This window comes from Mytilus trossulus, chromosome 3 (assembly GCF_036588685.1).
Source record: "Mytilus trossulus isolate FHL-02 chromosome 3, PNRI_Mtr1.1.1.hap1, whole genome shotgun sequence".
Taxonomy (NCBI): domain Eukaryota; kingdom Metazoa; phylum Mollusca; class Bivalvia; order Mytilida; family Mytilidae; genus Mytilus; species Mytilus trossulus.
In genome coordinates this window covers 8,027,358-8,044,302 of record NC_086375.1, presented here as the reverse complement: position 1 = coordinate 8,044,302, position 16,945 = coordinate 8,027,358, and the positions used below count along the sequence as shown (strand labels likewise).

At 30.8% G+C, this 16,945-nt stretch overlaps 1 protein-coding gene across 2 annotated transcripts; it reads left to right on the top strand.

Annotated features, from left to right (window-relative positions):
* Positions 1-147: 147 nt before the first annotated feature.
* LOC134709199 (lysophosphatidylserine lipase ABHD12-like) lies at positions 148-16,364 on the top strand. 2 transcript variants are annotated; one of them, XM_063569372.1, is made up of 12 exons: positions 148-191; positions 2,666-2,796; positions 4,907-5,012; positions 5,472-5,570; positions 7,305-7,381; positions 7,925-8,054; positions 8,924-8,961; positions 10,933-11,012; positions 11,381-11,460; positions 11,898-11,976; positions 12,256-12,389; positions 16,137-16,364. In XM_063569372.1, coding segments are annotated over exons 1-12 (990 nt in total). In that variant the 5' UTR covers positions 148-189; the 3' UTR covers positions 16,171-16,364. The 2 variants fall into 2 exon arrangements, with proteins under 2 accessions (XP_063425442.1, XP_063425443.1); XM_063569373.1 differs by lacking the exon at positions 5,472-5,570 and adding an exon at positions 5,340-5,435.
* The last annotated feature ends 581 nt before the right edge of the window (positions 16,365-16,945 follow it).

Genomic DNA, 16,945 nt, shown 5'->3' with positions numbered 1-16,945 from the left:
TTGAAAGATTAAATTTATGGTAATTTATAGAATATTTCTATTTAAATAATAATTGATAATGTAATTAGGTTGCCGGATGTATGTGTAAAGCTATATCATGTTTATAAACCGGATTCCCTTAGTTTTTCCGACTTCGTAAAAAATTAACATCATTTCCGATCTTCCCGTTTCAAAATCTGGAACGTCAAAATGTAAGGATTTTAAGCCAGAATTTTTAGACTAAGAAATTTTTATATGCTGTAACACTGTACTTGTTATATTTTATCTTTCTATTTCAAACCGAACATTTGGACTGCTACCATCTGCTAATGTTGAATACTCGTGCCATTGGTGACAACAAGGATTTGTATTTCTTTAATTCTTACTATATCCATAATGATATACGTCATATACAAATCCTTGCCCTTGGTGACAATACACAGTTAGGATAAAAAATTAATATCGAACCAATTTTGAATCACCCTCTTTCCCTTGTTTTCAAGCAAATTAGGATTAATGTTCATGAGGGTAGTAATGCCTTATACCTGTAACCAGAGAGCATGATTCTTCTTTCAAAATTGCATGTCTCCACTGGGACTCGAATCAATGACCTGTATAATGTATGTTACAAGGCAGATGAAAATTTCAGGAACTCAATTTTGATACTGTATAAAATGATGTGAACGCAATGCAGGAGAAGGAAGTCATACGGCAGAGGGTATGGGTGCCGCTTAAGGCCCCCTGAGCTCTGGGGTAAATACTGCAAAATCCTTCATTCTCACAATTTCCGAGGACTTAAAATGACCTCACAGAAATCTTACTTTCAGGAGAAACAAGTCAACTTTGGAAATAAATAATCAGAGAAAAACAAAGAAACCTGTACTGCGTTTAACAATTTTTTTTCTTATGTGTAGTGGGTTAAAATAGCTTGATTAGGTATATTTTATTTGTTACCTAATCATGCTGATCCCACTTTACAATAGAACACAAACTAATTTCTAAGCCAACACTGTGCAACCTAAATGGTATTTTTTTTATTGAGAAAATACGTAAATAAAAATTTGAATCACATATCTTATGTTTTATTTTATGAGTGAACAAGCAGTGTTTTTCAGCTTTTTTCTCTCAAAGTTAATTCTGAAAAATCACTGCCATTTCCTTTCTTTTTTTCTACTAAAGATGTTCAAAACCGTGTCTGCTTTAATTTTCTCAGTATATGTTCAATAGACCGAGTCCGGATAAAGGATTCCTTTTCAAATGTATTTCTCAAGTAGGTCTTCACTCTTCTCAGAACTAAAAGACTGTTCTGCCGTTGCCGTCAGACCGGCATAAATGCAAATACTTTAAAAGTATCTGAAAGATTCCTGGGTTTAAAACATTTTAAAAATTTTTCCTGCAGGTTGCTAGGGATGTTATCAAAATCTCCAGTCCATTTTGCTAACCATCTCTGAATTTCAGATCGAAATTTGTCTTATGTAACATGGGCATCATCTGCATATTCATTAAAGATTATGTCCCCAACAGCTAAAGTAAGTTGGTCAATGTTTTTTTGGATTAACTTTTGTGCGACATAACGCTACTCTGCTGTCAGAAGTCTTGTATTCAACTCTGCTATCAAATGATCGACGAAAGGTACAAAAAATGTATCTACATGTTCAGTTTCCAGTATTCAGAAGGGGTTTGCGCTGGTGCATTGGGCCTATTACGTTGGGCACCACGGTTTTTGGGCATTGACAGATCAGTATTGACAGTTGCGGCAGAAGCATACAAGGAGTTCAAAACGTCTGGGTCGTTTCTTTCGTAATTTAGCTGCAGAATCACGATGCTGGTTTCATAAATGAAAAGGGTAGACTAGTTTTCGAAACAGAATATATAGCTGCAAAGTGATCATTAACATATTTGTATTTTTTTTTATTAATTTCATTACTTTAGTTTTATTCTTACTAGATTTACCGTATTTTTATTTTTGTGAAATTTTCAATGTGTACGTAACTGCATTGTTGCATACAGGTTGCAACGCGCCTGATATACACTACATGTACATGTATATATTATTATATCACAAGATCAAATAATAATCATATGCATTTCATATCATTTTCCATTCATTGAAATGAAAAGTTTGATCTTATAAAAATGTTATGAAACTATTATTTTCTATAAACATGATAAAAAGAAAAAGGACTACAACATGTATAAAACATGCCAAAAACAATCTTGATGTTAATATATTAAATAACTTTGAATCGTGAGCTGCCTTAAATTTAATATTATGGGACATGTATACAATATATTTTATATTTAGAATTTTACCCTGGCCAAAAAGGAAACTCAAACTCTACACTTTGTATTCACTATTGCTACCTAAAACTCATATTTATATGCAAACAAATCCATCCATGATACATACATTCCATTACAACATGTACAATCTATCTAAGTGGGACGTGTCATCATGAACATGTTGAAGGTTATTAAAGAAAACACTTCCATTTTCTTGATATGGACTTGCAATATTAACTTAAAGAACTGGAAGTCAAACAATTAAATAGTTTTTTTTTCAAAATATTAATTTAAATGTTTTCTTGAACATGTATGTGTTTTTTCAGGTTTTACCAGTTTTATGTGCCATGATTGACTTTAGCAGCACAAACATTCTCTAATGTCTATTACATGTATGTTTCAGGTTTGATGTGCCATGGTTGACCTCAGCAGCAAAGACATTCTCTGCTGTTCTATTTGTCCTGTATGTAGTGGTGCCAGTACTGGTCAAGACAAATCCATGGATCTTCTCTAAAATACTCTTCTTACATTTCTGTAAGTATTGTGAATATAAAAAAGAAGATGTGGTATGATTGCCAATGAGACAATTATCCACAGAAGACCAACATGACACAAACATTAACAACTATCAACTAGATATTTGTACATAAAATATAACCAAACTTGCAAGTTATATGAAAATTAAAATTATGAATTATTCATGATATTAGGATATTAGGTTTGATAGTGACCTTTATTTCAAAATTATCCATAATGTAGATTTTTGGTAGTTTTCATTCTTCTCCAATTCCACTTCCCAATGTTAGCTGTCAATTAAATTTTACATTGGAATTTACAATCATCTGTCATGATAATGATAATAAAGGCTTTAATTACTGAATATAAGGGTTTTACAACATAATCATTATTAAATTATAGCCTCTGCATGCTCTTAATATACTGGTTCTACTGTATTTGTAAAAGTACCAAAAAAATGTAAAATGACACTGTACTCATGTCTGTATTTCAAAATACTGTAACTTCAGAAATTATTGCGTGCATTTAATTATTGCGTGCATTTAATTATTGTTGCGATTTTAATTTTTACGATTTTGAGAAAAATCCTGTTTATTCATATCAAATGTTTCAAAATGTGAGTTTGAATTATTGCTTTTACAACTCTATCACATTTTTCGCAATAATAAAAACCTGGCAATAATTAATGAATTTACAGTAGATAGGACTAGAAGCATATTAAATCTACATTATATTTTTATTAAACAAAAAGCTCCTCAAGTTCAGTACCATGTCTCATTTGTTTAAACTTGCTAAATATAAGCACTAGAGGCCTATGGACAAATTAATAAGTTTCTCTCACAAATGAAGAACTATAGAAAAAAAGACCAACTTCTAAAGATTGTTGCAAGCTTCAACAATATGCCAGCTACATATTTGCTCAGGTGGACCTTAAGTAAGATTGTTCTGACCAGTCTTTTTGGCTTTCAATGCATGTACATATATGTGTATACAATTTTTACTTTCAAAATTTGTGGTCTTTCTGTCTTAATTCCACCTTATGTAATAATGCTGTATTTTGATTGGATGAGAAACATTGTATTTTTTACCAATTTCTATGAATTGAGATTTTCTTTTCTCTGCCGGGGTATTTGTCATTAGGGATTTCCATGTGCCGGTGTATTTGCTAGCAAATACCATGGCAGATGGGGAATACCCTAGCAAATACCATGGCAGAAGGGGAATACCATGTCTAAAAACAACTTAATGCATTATTTCTATTCTAATATGACAAATTGATGGTCATTCTAAATATACAGTTCCAGATGAAATATTAAGGATAAAAAGCATCATTATTGAATGAAGTAAAAATTCCGCGAGTCTGTACTTTTAATGACGTCATAAATAAAACTCAACGAAAATGACTTGTCAACGGGTCACATAAAACTGGAATCCACTAATATTACGTTTCACTCAAACTGATGAACTAAGTGTAGTAGTCAGCCGAGAACCAGCATATTATCATAAAAAGGTCAGCTAGTAACTATACATAAAAATATGATAAGAAATGATTATACGACCAATGCAATTTGACTGCGCAAATAGCACAGCTGCAGTGAATACATACAAACAATATACTTTCAAGTAGAAATTCCTTATGATACTTGATAATAATAAACTCACTAAGGTAGAACATTCGGTGGAATTAAACAATTATATCATGCTTACAAGGGGTATTTGCCAAAAATACCTGTTTCGAGGTAATAAAATTTCCCTCGCCTATCAGCTCTGGAAATTTGTACCTCTCAACCGGTATTTTTGGCAAATACCCCTTGTAAGCATGATATATTTGTATAATATTATTATTGTTAGATTTCAATTTGGAATAGCGATAGAGGTTCAGGAAGATTTATCATGTTTCTGTTGTTAGCAAATTATTCCACACAAAAACCTTATCTTGAAAATGCATGAAAAATTTGTTGACAATCGTGAAGACAGTAGTGAACAAGGTATTTAATTGTCACTTATACCAGATTATGAACTCATGCCTCAAGGAGTAAATGAAAATAATTTTAATGTACTGTATGGCTGTTGTTAAGTTTGTTGTTATATATAAATATTATTTTACGTTTTTCTAATTTTAATTTAGTAAAGTTTCCCTATTTTGTTGACCTGAAGCGTCCAGACAAGAGAGGAATCAAAGGCTGTAAGAATTTCTACATCAAAGTCAATGAAAAAGTTACATTAGGTGCTTGGTAAGTTATTGAGATGACAAATTATTGTCTATTTATAATCCTTTATTTAAAAAAAAAAAATAACTACTACCAGTATTACAAAAGGTTATTTGAATGGAGTTTTTAACAGTTTAATAGCATTATCCACACATGTGTTGTATAACTTTTAAAAGACAAATGAGTAACGTTAATTATGGAACAACAACCTCACTGTGATTGAGATATGACTTTCAATTAAGTTTTATCTGAATTTCTTCTGGCCATTGGTGTTCAAGAAAATGATGTAGAAAACAATATATATTCTTCAGGATTGCTTATCAGTTAGTACTTTATTTTGTTTTATTGAAGGCAAACATTACCAGCAGATTTGTTAGAAAGTGAATCAAGTCAGCTGGATTCAGGACACCCCATTATTTTATACCTTCATGGAAGGGCAGGAACAAGGTGTTTTATTATATTGGTTTTAATTTATATCTGTAGGCATACTATACCACAACAGACAAGGGGAGATAACCCAGACTTAAAGTTAAACTCAGGTCATCCAATCATTCTATATCTCCATGGAAACGCTGCCACAAGGTGGATATATTTGAAATCTTGTAAAGCACATAAACATTCTACCCATGCTTAAAATATATGCACTTATAAATCAACTGCTGCTTATTTAAAATGCAAAAATTGAATTGAAATGCAACCTTTACAAGTTTGCAAGATAGTTTTATACTAAACCCCTAACAGGAGGAATTGTGTCTGATATTCATATGATGAAGACATAATATTTCAATCACTGAAAATGAGTTTAATTGAGGTCTGGAGCTGGAATGTCAGTTAACCGCTAGTAGTCTGTTGTTATTTATGTATTATTGTCATTCTGTTTATTTTCTTTGGTTACATCTTCTGACATCAGACCCGGACTTCTCTTGAACTGAATTTTAATGTGCCTAATGTTATGCGTTTACTTTTCTACATTGGCTAGAGGTATAGGGGAGGGTTGAGATCTCATAAACATGTTTAACCCCGCTGCAATTTCGGGCCTGTCCCAAGTCAGGAGCTTCTGGCCTTTGTTAGTCTTGTATGATTTTTAATTTTAGTTTCTTGTGTATAATTCAGAGTTTACTATGACGTCCATTGTCACTGTACTAGTATACATTTTTTTAAGGGGCCAGCTAAAAAAAATGCCTCTGGGTGCTGGATTTTCTCGCTACATTGATGGCCTTCGGCTGTTTTCTGCTCTATGGTCAGGTTGTTGTTGCTTTGACACATTTTCCATTTCCTTTCTCAATTTTATTATAAAGGATGTCTGCCTTTGAAATCCATAGCAAAACATTTTCATAAATGGTGGGGTTTAATGGATAATGTTTAATTTGTCTAAAGTTGAGAAAATTGCAGATAGGTCTACATAGTTTTTGAGACAAAAATGGATTCATTTATCCTTTTCCGTTGAAAGATATATGGTTAGAAATAATTTAAAATGTATGATAAACATGATAAATATGTATTAGTAATAATAGGGATTTCAAATTATTGTTTTTTTTGGAAAGTTACAAAAGATTATTGAAAAATAAATGGGTTTCTATGACAAATTATTTTTAATGTGCAGCTGAGGGAAGACCCACAAGGGTTACAAATGTAAAAGAAAATTTGAAAAGTTATATTGGAAATTCTTAATTATTGTCAACAATTAGTAAAATATGTGAGTTATTGAATTAAGTACTTGTTATTTAAAGGATATTGCTTATAATGCTAACATGTGGATTCTGTATGTAAATATGCCATTTTGCTACTTGTTTGAGGTTAATTTGCTAATTCAACAACTTAATGCTTTTGGGGATTTTAGATTTTTCAAAACTACATGTATCTAACATGATGCCATATTTGACATAACATAAACAATCCATATGAAGAATGGAATATGATGTTCTTTTTATATTCTATTAATATTCATTGTTGCAGCAGTAATTGATGTTGTCATAAAAGCATTCATAAAGAGCAGAAAATAAAGTAAATTAATTAATTGCTTTTACTGATAGATTAATAGTGATGTGATGGCGACCAAACCATATATTGTAAATAAAAAAACAACTATTTGTAAAGTATTTAAAATTAAAATAATGTATCATGATATATATGTGATATAGTTATTATAAGAAATACAATAAAAATGTAACCATTGTTTCCATTTAAGTCTATTTTAAAAGATTCAGAAAAAGAAAACATGTTTTAATTATGTTATTTATTCATTTTTATTCTCTTTTAAAGACTGTGTTTTTGATTTTATATTTTCAATTCAATGTTTTTTGTAAAATTTTGCAGAGCACAGCCACACAGAATAGAGTTATACAAAGTTTTGTCTTCTATGAATTTTCATGTGATAGCCATAGATTATAGAGGTAATTATATTATTTCAAAGAGGAAGTAGAATAGCAAAACTTTTTTTGCCATTTATAAATCTTGAAATGGAAGCTATGACTGAGAAAAGGTGAATAAAAAGAAGAACAGAATGCCTTTTAACTTTCATGCATGATCACCCGAAATGCTTTTCTGGATTACCTTCAAGTGGGTCTCATTGGGGTCTAAGTGTGACGTTGGATTGCCGATTTTTTGTAAGCGTGACAGGAATGTTCAATGACAAATATTTGAAAGCCAAGAAAGTATTAGAACAAAAAATGTCAGAAATGTTTTATGGAGGGACCAAGAATTTGTATCTTACTATACTAGGGTTTATTATACATGACTTACAAATAACCTAAAACTTAAATCAAATGATATAATTCTAAGAGACAAAGAAGTCAAACCAGGTTTAATAAACAATTTGTTTTAGAATTTTACATTGTTCCAATTTAGTGAAAGAAATCATGCAATTACCATTGTGAACAGATCATTAAAAGACACAGTAAATAACAAGTTTTGATTTAAGTTTTACAATTTTACAGGTTTTGGAGATTCCTCAGGAACCCCCACAGAAGAGGGTGTATTAGAAGATACATATAGAACATATAAATGGATACGTGACAGATCTGATAAAGTCCCACTGTATATATGGGGACATTCTTTAGGGTCAGCGTAAGTATTAAATTCTTATGTTTTAGGTTGCCTTCTGGTTTTTTTTCTTTATGGTTTTCTTCCATTTTTGATAATATGGTGTTGAAAACTTTGAATTTTTCGAAAAACTAAGGATTTTCTTATCCCAGGCATAGATTACTTTAGCTGTATTTGGCACAACTTTTTGGAATTTTGGATCCTCAATGCTCTTCAACTTTGTACTTGTTTGGCTTTATAAATATTTTGATATGAGCGTCACTGATGAGTCTAATGTATACGACATGCGTGTCTGGCGTACTAAATTATAATCCGGGTACCTTTGATAACTATTGAAGGCAGTTTAGAAGGTAATTTAGATTTACTTGACTTGGTTTGGTTGAGAGCTTTGGCATATTATAATAAGACAACTGTTTGTATTTTTATAAACTATGCTTGATAAGTAAGTAAGCTATGATAATAAAAATTATAGAATTAATATAATGGTTGTTGAAAAAAATACTTTGCTGATCTAATAAAACATATATGGAAGACACATTAAAAATTGGTTAAACACCTATAAAAGCAATTTCATAAATTCACTCACATTTTCACATACACACAATAATATACTGTAAACCAACTTATTTTCGCGATAAGTTTGGAAATTGGAAAATCCCGAAATTAAATAGCGGCGAGGTGGACTAGAAAGGGTTAAACGCCAAATAAAGTATTTGCGAAAATATGTTGGTTTACAGTATTTGAATCCTACAGTCACCTACCCATTCTTAGTATGTATGCTGTTATGGAACAGCTGTTTATTGAGTTTTATTGAAATAAAAATTGGGATTTGATATCTTATCTTTCCATGATGTGAAACTGGATATGATAAAATTTTACATTTCTGTTTACAGAATTAGTACCAATCTACTTAAACACTTAAATCAAAAAGGTATGTAATTACTTATGCAATCAATATCTAAATTTTGGGTTTATAGAGATTTAGTTTGACAAATTGTGTTAGTGACTCTTGCTTATGAGTTTGTGAAATCATTTAAGGTATTTATAGGCATTTTAAAGTAATGCCTGGCATGTGGTGAATCCAATCCAATAACTGGAATGACAAATCTGGAAAGCATCAGCATTTCAAGGTAGCTAATCTTCATGGATCACCTTGCAGATTTATTTATTAGTTTCATAGGCACAGATAAAGGTCTGACATAGTTTGTTTCAAATGGCTTCATGACATGTAAAATAGAAATATATTTTTAATAAATAATAAATATAAAAAAGAAGATGTGGTATGATTGCCAATGAGACAACATGACACAGGCATTAACAACTTTAGGTCATCATACAGCCTTCAACAATGAACAAAGCCCATACCACATAGTCAGCCATAAAATACCACTTACACTTAAACACAATTGTAACTTTTATGATGTTACACAATTTAAATTTGATTTTTTTAGCAAGATAACCTTTAAGATTTGCAATTTTGTCTTTTAACTGTAAAAGACGCCAATAAAAAATAAAATGGAACACTAGATGCAAAATAACAGTTTTTTTTCTGACTACAACTTTTTGGAATTATATAAAGAATGATTTTTGTCAAGCCTGCAACTTTTGTTGCAGAAAGCTCGACAAAGGGATAGTGATCCAGCGGCGGCGGCTACGGTGGTGGCGGCAGCGGCCTTAGCTTACTTCTTAAAAGCTTTATATTTTAGAAGGTAGAAGACCTGGATGCTTCATACTTTGTTTTTAGATGCCTCATGTTTCGAACTTTCCGTCAGTTACATGCCCAATGTCCTTGACCTCATTTTCATGGTTCAGTGACTACTTGAAAAAAAAGTTAAGATTTTTTGTAATGTTAAATTCTCTCTTATTATAAGTAATTGGATAACTATATTTGGTATGTGCTTACCTTGCAAGGTCCTCATGCCTGTCAGACAGTTTTCACTTGACCTCGACCTCAATTCATGGATCAGTGAACAAGGTTAAGTTTTGGTGGTCAAGTCCATATCTCAGATACTATAAGCTATAGGTCTAGTATATTTGGTGTTTGGAAGGACTGTAAGGTGTTCATGTCCAACTGGCAGGTGTCATCTGACCTTGACCTCATTTTCATGGTTCAGTGGTTATAATTAAGTTTTTTGTGTTTTGGTCTGTTTTTCTTACACTATATGTGATAGGTGTACTATATTTGGTGTATGAAATGATTGTAAGGTGTACATGTCTAGATGACAGGTGTCATCTGACCTTGACCTCATTTTCATGGTTCAGTGGTTTAATAGTTAGGTTTTTGTGTTTTGGTCTGTTTTTCTTATACTATATGCAATAGGTCTTCTATATTTGGTGTATGGAATGATTCTAAGGTGTACATGTCTAGCTGACAGGTGTCATCTGACCTTGAACTCATTTTCATGGTTCAGTGGTCAAAGTTAAGTTTTGGAGTTTTGGTCTATTTTTCATTTTTTTCTGATACTTTATGCATAAGGTCAATTATATTTGGTGTATGGAAATATTTTATGATATATATGTCTGTTACGCAGGTTTTATTTGACCTTGACCTCATTTTCATGGCTTATTGCTGAGTGTTAAGTTTTTGTGTTTTGGTCTGTTTTTCTGAATTTATAAGCAATAAGTCAACTATATTTGATGTATTGAAGAATTGTTAGCTGAACATGTCAGCCTGGCATGGTTTATCTGACCTTGACCTCATTTTCATGGTTCATTGATCAATGTTTCGTTTTCTTGGTTAATGTTGAGTTTATGTGACAGGTCTGGTGCAAGAAAATTGGTACCATTAATTTAATGTAATAAAGCTTTATATTTGGTCTATCAACATAATATCTATGATTAGTAAAGAAGGCGAGACATGTCATCGTGTGCACTCTTGTTGTTTATATGATTTAAATTATAGGAGAAAGTGTTGATGGTCTTATTCTAGAATCACCCTTCAACAATTTATGGGATGCCTCAAGGCGACATCCAATGTCCTTGGTAAGTTAACTTGGGTCATATGCAATTATTGTCTGTAAATTAAAGATTTAAATAATTGAAATTTAAAAGTCTGTTAATTATGCTCCATTCGTTTATGGTTTCAGATTATTACAAAAATTCCATATATTTTCAATGCTGATATTCTGTTTAACTGAACATGCTAGTGGATGTGTAACCCACCTCTTACTGTTAACAAATGGTCAAGTCAGAGAGACATGAATACTAGTTCAATTATTGACTTGCAAGCCAAAAATACATTTGTGATGTTTTTGATCAAATTAATCCAAACTGACAGCTATTAGGAAAAGATTATTTCAATATTTTGCTTTTATAAATAGTCCTTCTCATATATAATATATTATTTTCAGCCTTTCAGATTTTTACCATGGTTTGAGTGGGTATTTATAGACTCTATGAAGAAAGTAGTTGATTACTGTACGGAAGATAAGTAAGCATGATAAAATTAACCTGGTATTATCCAACAAAAAAAATGGACAAAAAGGGTTAAATTCACAACCAGTGTATCAGTGGTTCTATTGCATTCAAACATAAACACATAAGTTTTAGATTGTCTCCTGGAGTAGGCCATTTTAGACGGGGTGTTCGTTCGCTATAAAGAATAAACAGATATTGTGTGGTCCAAATGTAAGGAAAATTTCTTGCATTTTTAGAAAGAATTTCAAACTCGCTGCATTATGGATAACAATTTAAACATTTCTTTGGAGAACTCTACAGTTTGAGGAATCATTCCTAAATTTCTGATGTTGTCAAACATACTTCTATATATCAAAGCTGTTTCATCAATTATGCAATATAAACAGAAATAAAATGTATTAAAACCAATAATCATCAGTTAATTATTATTTTCTATTTATACTTTTTCAGTATTATGGAAATAGATGAGCCATTATTAATACTACATGCTGCAGATGACCATATAATACCTGTACAATGTGGAAGGGAGGTAATTCATATAATTCTGTCATATCTTTATACAATAATTGATAAGCTGAAACATTTAATAAATATTTTCCTCTCTTATTGGAATTGTTTTATTTATTTATTCTGCTGAAACAGATCTAAGGTTTGTATTATAATTTATAACAGGGCAAAAAAACAAACTCTGTAAATCTGGTAAAATGTTCAACATATTGAGGTTGATTATTTAAAATGGGCATTTTATAAAGTCTTATAAATTACCTTTTCAGTTTTGTATTTAATATATTGTAACTTTTTCTTGTAGTTGCATAATAAAGTAGAACAGTTTAGAAAAGGAAAGGTTGGAAGATCATTTACTGTGTATAAAGAATTTGACAAACATCTGGGATATAGACATTGTGAAATATACAAAGATCCAGAGTTACCTTCAATTATTAGGTAAGTAACATAGATAATAATGTTAGTATACACTAGCAGATCTTTAGGAGATCATAGATTGTTTGGCTCCAGTTATTTTTTCTATAGAACATCCATACAAAAATTGCCTTGAGACACTTATCAGCCTTTTTGTCATTAGTATGGTAGAAGGTAAATATTTTTTTTTATTTTGGATCTGAAGGAATTTATACGCTTGTGTTTGTTTTTTCTACATTGGCTAGAGGTATAGGGGGAGGGTTGAGATCTAAGAAATACATGTATTGTTGTAGTAGTTATATCTTTAAAAGCTCAAACTGTAGAATATAGTTTGTGGTGGTAGGTTTAGGATTAGCGTTTACACTGTAACTTCCTTCTTTTTCAAAACATAAAGAGTAGAGTGGGGTGCCCTTATTCGCTGGGGACACAATTTCGCCTTTTTATGATTTTGAGGTGTAAAAACTTCAAAGGATGGCTGAAATGGAAGACATATACCGGTGTCATATGGTATTTTGAACCCCATGGTAAAATGACCCCGGGGTCAAAATACCGCTATGGTAAATTGAACCCCCCCCTGTATGAAAAATTGAACCCCCCTGTTTTTTTCATTTTAGATGATTAATAAAACGTTTAACATTATATAAACCCAAATCAAATATTAAAAATCATTTATACAAGAAGGGGAGGTAAATTTTCAATGATTGGTTAAAAGAAAAATATTTGCTTGGTATAAGTGCTCTGAAATCTTAACCAACAAAATTTCATTAAAAAAACTTCTTAAAGCATTAAAACTAGACCATGTAGCTTGGACACTATAATTCTTTGAAATTTAAAATATTTATATAGAATGGTAGACTTTTAAGTTTTAATTCTCCATGGTAAAAAAGGGGGAGGGGGTCAAATTACCATGGCTCACTTGATTTTAAAAAGTAAAATTTTCAAAACATTTTTTTAAACTAATAAAATAAATACAAACTACTGATTGGAGTATAATAAATATGTTATGGAGTTACAGTAGCAAGATATTTTAACATGAAAAGTCTTTGGTTTAGATGTATAGTAGGGGGTTCAATATACCATGGTACAATAACATGGCTAAGTAAAATTTTCAAAATATCTTTTTCCAGCATGTTAAATACAAACAAACTACTTATTGGAGTATTAAAACTATGTTAAGGAGTTAGAAAAACTTGGATTTTTGAAAATCAAGGTCTATATAAGGGGGTTCAATATACCGCAGGGGGTCAAAATACCATGGCTACGTAAAATTTTCAAAATATCTTTGCCAATTTGTTAAATACATACAAACTACTTATTGGAGTATTATAATTATGTTAAGGAGTTAGAATAGCTTGGGTTTTTGAAATTCAAGGTCTATAGTAGGGGGTTCAATATGCCATGGTAGGGTCTGGGGGGGGTGTCAAAATACCATGAAATTTTTTTTTCTTCAAGATATCTTTTCCAGCATGTTAAATGCATACAAACTACTTATTGGAGTATTTTTACTATGTTAAGGATTAAGAATAGCTGGAATTTTTTAAATTGAATGTCTATGGTAGGGGGTTCAATATACCGCAGGGGGGTCAAAATACCATGAAAATATTTTTTCTTCAAAATATCTTTTCCAGCATGTTATATACATACAAACAACTTATTGAAGTATTATTACTATGTTAAGGAGTTAGAATAGCTTGAATTTTTGAAAATCAAGGTCTATAGAAGGTGGTTCAATATACCGCAGGGGGTCAAAATACCATGGCTAAGTAAAATTTTCAAAATATCTTTTCCAGCATGTTGAAAACATACAAACTACAAATTGAAGTATTTTTACTATGTTAAGGAGTTAGAATAGCTTGAATTTTTGAAAATCAAGGTCTATAGAAGGGGGTTCAATATACCGCAGGGGGTCAAAATACCATGGCTATTTAAAATTTCCAAAATATCTTTGCCAGTTTGTTAAATACATACAAACTTCTTATTGAAGTTTTATAATACTGTTAAGGAGTTAGAATAGCTTGAATTTTTGAAAATCAAGGTCTATAGAAGGGGGTTCAATATACTGCAGGGGGTCAAAATACCATGGCTATTTAAAATTTTCAAAATATCTTTGCCAGTTTGTTAAATACATACAAACTACTTATTGAAGTATTATAATTATGTTAAGGAGTTAGAATAGCTTGGGTTTTTGGTAAATGATATTATATAACAAATATGATTATTTTTTAAAACTGAGACAAAATTGCGGCACCTACTGAAAAGGTCCGAAAAATGGACAACGATTTTCGGCCAATTTCCTGAAGAAAAGACACGAAATCAAAGAAGAATTTCTAAGTAATTCTATGACTGAATGCCCTAAATTTCAGTTCTTAACACCTTTGAAATATCTGTGATTCATCTATAATGAAATTGATTTGATCAATGTTGTTTAAAGCTGCGGTTATATGGTTTTAAATAGATGTGTAAAAACGGCGAATATGTGTCCCCCATTGACAAAAAAATCAGGAAATTTCAAACACCCTTTAATCAAACTTTTCAGATGATTATATTCAAACAAACACATTTTCAAGCTTAATAATATTTTGCATAAGAAGTTATCTTCATATAGAAATATCAGTATACTTCAAAAACATTTAGACCTGAACATAAAGTGTAGAAAACATGAAAAGGTGTGGCGAAAATGAGCCCCCCACTCTACCAATTAGAAACAATTTTACCATTATAATTGAGTGGGATCAACACAAAGTTTCAATAAATACAGATGAAGGTACATTTAGATAGGCATTGTAAATATTTGACAAGGACCACTTAAAAAACTGAAGAGTTTTATAAGATGCATAACTACAGAAATAGATTTCAACATCTCTGTAGCATTTAAATAGAGAATCTCATTTTTCATCTGTTATCTGTTCTGAGAGTCTGTGCTATTTTTTTTAATTTTTTTTAAGATAATGAACTTATTACCAAACTGAGAATTTTCCATGCACATTTCTTACCCAAGACATTTGATCTTATTTTGGTATATATTTAAGTAAGAACTATCTGCAATTCCTTATTTTGGAAATTTTAACAATAGAATTGGATTCAATGAGAAAATTCATATTCATTTATTAATGGCCTTATTTTCTCTAAAAATTAAAATAAAACACAAATTGTCATAACAAAATTCAGTATAATTATCTGCCCTTGAATTTAAAAAATATGTTTTCTTCTGAAATTAATTCTTCATGTGAACCTCCTGTTTCCTTTTATATCAGAATGATTTCAAGGGTTTCCTATCCAAGGCATAGAATTCTATATCATCAAAACTTTTAAAACGGTAACTTTCTCGCACTCAATCATATCATGGATATTATATTTTGTTTTTAATTAGAATCATATTTTCTTCCTAAACTGCATATTACATATTTTTGAAACTTTCCCACAATGATAATGCTTTTTTTTTTACCTTTTTTTTTATTTTAATCTCAATATTTTTTTTTTCTTACCACAATGTTACATTTGCAAGGTCCAGGGGTTAACATTTGTAAGCTTTGCTTACTTCATCTCTAATTTTTATTTTGATTTCAAGAAATGTTTTTAAAATACATTCTGGAAATGTATTTTGAAAATGCATTACTGATTTTAAATGATCTCCCTTAACTTGATCTACCTATATTAAACAATAGGTTGAAGAACACCAACCTCTTTAGTGAATAAACAAATTGTTTGCGTTTATCTCACTGTTTTATGAAAAATGTTTTGATACAACAATCTTTCTATTTCTTTTTTCAGAACTTTCATGAAGATGTGTATAGAAAAGAAATAAATAGATGAATATACTCCAAAGAGAACTGTGATCTATTTATAAACAATACTCTGATGTTATTGTGTTATGTACTTTTTTATTTTTAAATGTAAGTCCTTTCAAAGATCATTCTTTAGTGTACCATAGTTTTGTGTATCTAGTTTAAAAGAGAGCTGGTCTTATTGTTGTTTGTTGCTTAGTCCTCCTTTGGTATATTGTTCTATGTAGGTTTCTTATTGTAGAAACTTAATTTTTGATACATATACCATGTTTATATTAATAAAAATATCTGATATGACTAGTGTAATTATCATGACAAGTCCATCATTTTGTAGTAGAATGTTGACATCCTCCTATTTAATGTTGACATTTATTGCAATATCAAAAATACCAAATGCACTTTTTATACCCCCACAAAAAATGTTTTGATGGATATTAATTTATTTGGCCTTTTTAACTTTTTTGGATTCTAGCGTCACTGATGAGTCTTTTGTAGACGAAATGCGAGTCTGACGTATTTACTAAATTTAGTCCAATATGCTTTAGGGCTATTCCAGAAAAAAATGTATTGGGGTGTTGGAAGGCAGTTTTTGTCAGCACCTGCCACCCAGACAATTGTAATTGAGAATTATAGAGCATTATAGTGTGAAAAGTTGCTCTGATACCCATCACCCATGTATTATTAATACAATGTGCCTTCCAACCCCCCCATACATTTTTTTCTGGAATAGCCCTTATATGCACACTCATCTATGATGAGTTTATTTACCCCTGCTAGTCTGTATGTCCTCAGTTG

Coding starts and splice junctions, on each gene's coding strand:
- LOC134709199 (XM_063569372.1), top strand. Junction 8,055..8,923: donor GGACATTCTTTAGGGTCAGC/GTAAGTATTAAA, acceptor TTCTGTTTACAG/AATTAGTACCAATCTACTTA. Junction 11,461..11,897: donor GATTACTGTACGGAAGATAA/GTAAGCATGATA, acceptor ATACTTTTTCAG/TATTATGGAAATAGATGAGC.